This window comes from Urtica dioica, chromosome 11, assembly GCF_054948205.1.
Source record: "Urtica dioica subsp. dioica isolate 48M chromosome 11, U.dioica_male_clone48M_v1_H2, whole genome shotgun sequence".
Taxonomy (NCBI): Eukaryota; Viridiplantae; Streptophyta; class Magnoliopsida; order Rosales; family Urticaceae; genus Urtica; species Urtica dioica.
This window is the reverse complement of record NC_142766.1, coordinates 10,240,870-10,247,107: the sequence shown is the minus strand read 5'-3', so window position 1 is coordinate 10,247,107 and position 6,238 is coordinate 10,240,870. Positions and strand designations below refer to the sequence as shown.

At 33.6% G+C, this 6,238-nt stretch overlaps 1 protein-coding gene across 1 annotated transcript; it reads right to left on the bottom strand.

Moving 5' to 3' along the window:
• Positions 1-1,201: 1,201 nt before the first annotated feature.
• On the bottom strand, positions 1,202-5,955 carry LOC149381123 (protein neprosin-like). Its single transcript, XM_089601295.1, has 9 exons — positions 5,797-5,955; positions 4,780-4,869; positions 4,533-4,703; positions 4,277-4,432; positions 3,940-3,996; positions 3,726-3,863; positions 3,079-3,435; positions 1,595-1,614; positions 1,202-1,478 (listed from the first exon to the last, which is right to left on the bottom strand). The coding sequence occupies exons 1-9, from the start codon at positions 5,953-5,955 to the stop codon at positions 1,202-1,204; spliced, it is 1,425 nt and encodes a 474-aa protein (XP_089457421.1).
• Between the last annotated feature and the right edge of the window lie 283 nt (positions 5,956-6,238).

The following is a 6,238-nucleotide window of genomic DNA, read 5'->3' as shown; positions in this document are numbered from 1 at the left end:
GACGCCAGGTTCCACGCCGGGTTCTATGGATTACTTGCGAGACCGTCCTTACGGAAGCGGCGGAACGAGCGGCAGCGCGTCAGGCAGCGGTGGACGAGGACGCGGAAGCGGTTCTCGAAGTTCTGGCAACTTATTCGGTAGAGGAAATTCTACTATCGATAAGTTTTATAAGAAAAAAAAATAGGAATTCATTTTTTTCGTTTTTTGGAAAGAATTTGTATTTTTAATTAAGAATTCTATTTTCAGAATATTATTTCTAATTCATTTAGAATTTTGTTTAATTAATATTATTTGAATTTTTATTTTTAATTCATTTAGAATTATGTAATTCATTTTTATTTTGTTAATTTACTTTTTTAATTTTGTATTTTTTTTAATTGAACAAACATATTCGGTGCGACATTGTCGCACCGAATACCATGGCGCGAAAACTTTCAGGTGCGACATGTCGCACCCGATATGCATTTACCCGCCAATTCTATAAAATTTGGCAGGAAAATAACTTGGGCATTAGGTGCGATAAGTCGCACCTGGAAGTGTCGCACCTAATGGGGTACCTATTAGGTGCGACATGTCGCACCCAATACCTTCTGCGACGGGTTATCAGGTGCGACATTGTCGCACCTAATGTCGCACCTAATAAACTTTTAGGTGCGACATTTGAGGCATTGGGTGCGACATTCGTCGCACCGGATAACGTCTTTTGTCCTAGTGTAGATGTTTGTTGTAATGCTTGGTAGTCAAATTTCCAGCAGAGTGAGTCGAGGCAGATTCTCCAACGTAGTGAACTAAAGCTTGTTTCTTGGTTCTTTTGTTGGGGAAGTCGTGGATCTGAAAATAGATGGCTAGTGTGTGTCTGTGCTTGTTGCAATGCTCACAAAACGGACGCGACCTTTTTCTAGAGTAAAAGAACAAATTTTTTGGAGCACCTAAGGCTGCGGAATCAATCGATGGCGTTGCACGCATATTCATTTCATGTTGCTTATCTTCTTGACGCACGAGATTGTAGAAGCGCTGGGTAGAAGGAAAATGGCTCAATCAAAAGAATCTGGCTTCGAATAGCTGTGAAGTTGTCATGGAGACCTTGGAGAAATTCCATTGCTTGGTCTTGATGTTGCTACTCAATGATGGATTTTGCATTCCACAAATGCAAGTAGGCAGAGGGATGATAGAACCGAGTTCATTCCAAAAAGGACTTCAGTTAGGTATAATAAGAAGATACAGACATATGTCCCTGCATGTGAGCGGCGATCGATTGCTTCAATTGATAAATTTTTGGAGCATTCGATCGATTAAAACGATCTTTAAGATCGTTCCAATAAGTTTGTGTTGCAATTTCATCATAAAGAATGCTCAGGTGGATATCCAGCATCACGGAATTGAGGATCCAGCTACGAACGAGATCGTTGCAGTGTCGCCAGTTACAAAGATCTTCTTCCTTCATTGGGGATGAGATACATCGATCCACGAATCCGAGCCTGTTTTGGCACGAAAAGCCATTGTGATAGCACAAATCCACAATCCATAGTTATCTCTCGTCAAGAGAGGAGTCACAAGCACATCATAAGGGCTATCGAAATGGTGGATTGAGTACATAGACATGGTTTTCATATCCTGAGAAGAGAAAAGAAATATGAGAATAAAAATAGACAGTAGTCACGTTGAATATCGAAATAAATACTGATATTGAATGTATGGAAATAACGGCCAGAGTGAGATTGGAAATAACAGCCAGAGGTTTTAATGTATTTTCGTTAGAAACTGAATATGCTTATCAGACAGAACTAATTTTGTAAAACAAACAAATATCCTAATGTAACAAACTGTTATTATCTATAATAAATACTAATTGCAAAAAAGTTAAACTAATATAGATAAAAACTTGCACATGGACGTTTGACAAGGTCCAACATTAAAAATTTTCCATTGACCATACTTTAAACAGATATTACAAACCGTAATTTTGAGTTATTCTGACGCATATTTGAACTTTTATTTTTCTTCAGCATAGCACTGATCGTATATATGCTGAAGCAAAAAAAACGCTACTAATAGAATTATTTAAAAAAAGTGAAGATAAAGCGGTTTTGATAACGCTTATAGAATAAAATCGCATGATTAGAGTAGATTTACTGCTTTGATATCATAATCAATCGCAGTTATACTTGATATGAGAGAAGTAAATTCGATGATTTTATTGCTGATATCTGTTGCCTTTGCTGAATACAAAGTAAAGAATGCTGAATATGCTTAACAAACAAAATTGATTTTGTGGAACAAACAAATATCCTAATATAACAAACTGTTATCTATAATAAATACTAACTGCAAAAAAGTTAAACTAATATAGCTAAAAACTTGCACATGGACGTTTGATAACGTCTAACATTAAAAATTTTCCGTTGACCATAGTTGATCGGAGCTTAGCTTCATTAATGTTTTTAAAAAACTACCCTGAGTTCGGCTTATTTGTCAACGATCAACTGTAATTTATTACAATTGACCACAGTGGATCGTGGTTGACAAAAGTTAGCCGCAAATCTTATTTTATAATCAAAGTTTGTTATTAATCTTGTTGACTGCCCAGTCATGCCAATTTTTCTAATTCGTGAATTATTTTTGATATTTTTAAAACCAACGTTACTTTATAGCTCTTTCAACAAAGAAGTCACTTTTAAATATTAAATTAATTAATCTTGATAAAACAAAATATGATATGATTATCTATTTCAAACAACATAACAATGATGAACAACATGAATATGATGAATCAAATGACAGTGAATGTGGTAAAGGATGATTGAGATAACGAGAAACATTGAGCGAGTAGAGGGGGTAATTTGTTTTTTTTTTTTTTTATAGAAAATAAAAATAAAGTTGTGAAAGCAAGCTTAGTAAACAAATGCATAATAAAAGCTCGGTGTAGATCAAACTTTATCGTTGAACGTTTGGAAAGAGCATGTGAGCACAAGAATCTTTCATAAAAAAGAATAGTTTGATCTACATTCAGCGAGGTTTATTACTTTTAATTGATTACCATGTAAGAATAGTTTATTATTTTTATATTATAAGTCATACTTTTGGTCCAGGCCCTCCGAACATAACAAGGTGGCTGGAATCTCCTGTTTTACCATAGTCGTGAGCCTTATAAATGCTCTCATCATCGTTCATCGTGATGGTAGCAAATCTATCCCTAAATTGACGATCTTCGGTAACCGTCGTTATAGAGCTATAAGCATCTTTCAGCGCATCCTCATTCGGAAAGCGACCTGATCCCATCTGTGGACCACTTTCACCTACCGTGGTCTTAGCTTCGCCGCCCCATTCAACATAAGTAGCAAAGTCATTAAAGCCAGCAAATACCTCTCGTGGCCAAAACCCAATTTCTACGTCATTCTCTTTCAGTGCAAACCGCCATGTTCTAGTAGCTTGGTCCTCAAAGAGCCATAACATGAGAGATACATGTAGTGATAAAGAATATATTCATAATAAGCTTTTTTTAAAACGAGAATGAATATATATATATATATATATATATATATATATATATATGTATGTATTTAATAGAAAAATCTTAGAAATATTATTAATTTCAAATAAAAAGAAAAGACATACAACGAAATTCTTCTGATTGCAAGATCTAATTGATTAATTGACTTTCTGTATTATACAAGTAAAAATGTTCAGAACTATAGAAGACTATTATTATGGGTGAAATTTCTTACATTATAAACATAAAAGTTATCTTCATAAAGATCTGGAGAGCTTCTAGAAACAGGTTCTAGAAGGGCCCCAAGAGGAATACTAGGGTTGGTCTGAACAAACTTGCCGCACGATAAATCATAACAAGATGAAGATGTAGTCTGCAAGAGGAGAGATATCAACGCTACTGATTATAATATTAGCTTTATAGATTTATCAAGTCAGTGGACGGCTTACCGTAGTATATACATATAAACGAGTTCGAGTGTCATTAGGATAACTCAAAGGATTTGCCTGGAGAACAAGAGAGCAATGTTGACAGAAGAATTGGAAAATAAGCGATTTAACACATATACTAATATTTTTATTGATCTTGTGCCACTTTAACTTTTATCAACTAAAACAACAAATGAACAAATTTAAAGACACATAAATTTTTAAGAAAGGCAGACATGAAAAAGATAGATAGTTAAATATTTAAATTAATATAAGATTTAAATAAAAATAAAATATTCTTTATGCAGTTAGGTACATATATAAAAATTTAAATAAAAAGATATAGAAGTAGTCTAACCATCCATCCTACTTCGACACTTTCACGACCATTTCCTAAAGCCATTAGTCCTGAGCTGTATTGAGTAGGAGAGACTCGAGGATTATAAATGCTCATTTTTGTTCTAGCTCCATAAAACTTCGTATAAACGGTAGAGTTTGTTCTAACCACAGCTCTCTGAAAATATTGGTTGGCATATAAAAAATTGATAAATACACATATCTTAATTTATATGTTTATAAAAAAATAATTGAAGATTTGTTAATTCACTCCATACATAAGTTCTGCCATCATTTGCCAAGATACGATATTTTTGTACAAAATCAATACTTCCTTTTCTTTTTCTCTGAATCGGCACTGTTCCTGTAGGACATCCTCCACCCGATAGCTCGATGATCCCGACTGATTTGTACGTCTCAGTATATTCGGCAAACAACTTTGAACGCATCTGATCAAATGCATTTATATAATGTCAATAAGCATAATATCTCTTTCTAAACTAAAATCATTGACACTTAACAAACCTGGAAGCGATATGCGTGATTTTTCAGCAAAGGGTTACTGAAAGCTGGTTGTTCGAGAAAGTCCACGCAGTCGTACATATCTCCGAAGTACTAGTTGTACACGGTTAGTTTTTAGTAGAAAGTGGTACATATAGTAACTTTACCAGAAATTAACATAAACTAGTAAGTTCAATTTGTTGCGTGTGTGTGTGTGTATATATATACAACAAAAGTTATATAATATAAGAGACTCAATTTTATATAATAATTTGTAATCCGCATTAATCTTATAACAGGCAGCCATTGGACATTAAATATGTCATCGTTAAGTGAGAGTTCCCCCAATGGCAATAACTCTAAATGTCACATGTATGGAATGTGCGTTAAAACAAGTTTTAAGCAATTTTAGAAGATTGAGACTGGATAAAACTAAATAACTTAAATTGAGACTGGGAAATGAATTATCATGTTCACTCAAGCTTGAATGATTCAGACATTTGATATAGAACTTATAAATTTGTAACCGGCCAAAACGGGTCTACAACACGGTTTTAATATTTAAATCCAGATTGTACAATGAACCGGCTTGAATAAACATAACAGAATTAGAGAAGAAAAAATTTAGATCAGACGCCGTATGTTTTTATTATAGACTCGATTAACAATATTTTTTCTAGTAATTTATATTCCTAACACATATCATGTCTCCTTCACACACATGGACACAGCAAGCTTGAGCACAAACTGTAATACTCAGTATTTTACACACAACTTTGTACTATTTAGTATAAGATTACAGGGTTATACTTACATTTGCTTGCTCAAGAAATTTATATATTATTAATTGTTTATACAAGATTATGCGCCCTTAAAAACCAAAACCCCAGCTCTCAGATATGCATATATATGTGTGTGTACTGTCGATAAACATCTAATCAAGTAGCATAGAAATATAGAAGTGTACGTCTATAATATATAATTAGATTCATAGACAATATTCTAAGGACGATTGATAAATACAAGTATTGATATGCATACCTCTAAAGTTTTGACCGGTGGCTTATTCAAAAGCTTGGGTTGTTCATGGATATCCAACTCTTCTTTCAATGTTGATTTCATGTGACGTCTCTCACACTTTACACATATGAACGAACACAGTCCGAAGGCAAGAACTAACCGAATCATCTTGATGACCATCGTTAATTTGCAGCGCATCTACATACCATCACAATATTTTTCTGAAATTCGAAAAAAGAAAAAAAGAAACATATTTTAAAGGTTGAATATACCTTACGAATGGAATGAGAGTTGTTTAAGAGAATATGCATCCAAAAATATATAGAGAGAGTGCGCAATAACAGTTATATATAGATAGAAATAATCAATGCTAATAACTTTCTAATGTATGATAATTAAATGCATTCAAAAACAAATAAAAGGAAAAGATATGTAAAATCATTTACTAGACATTCCAACGCTG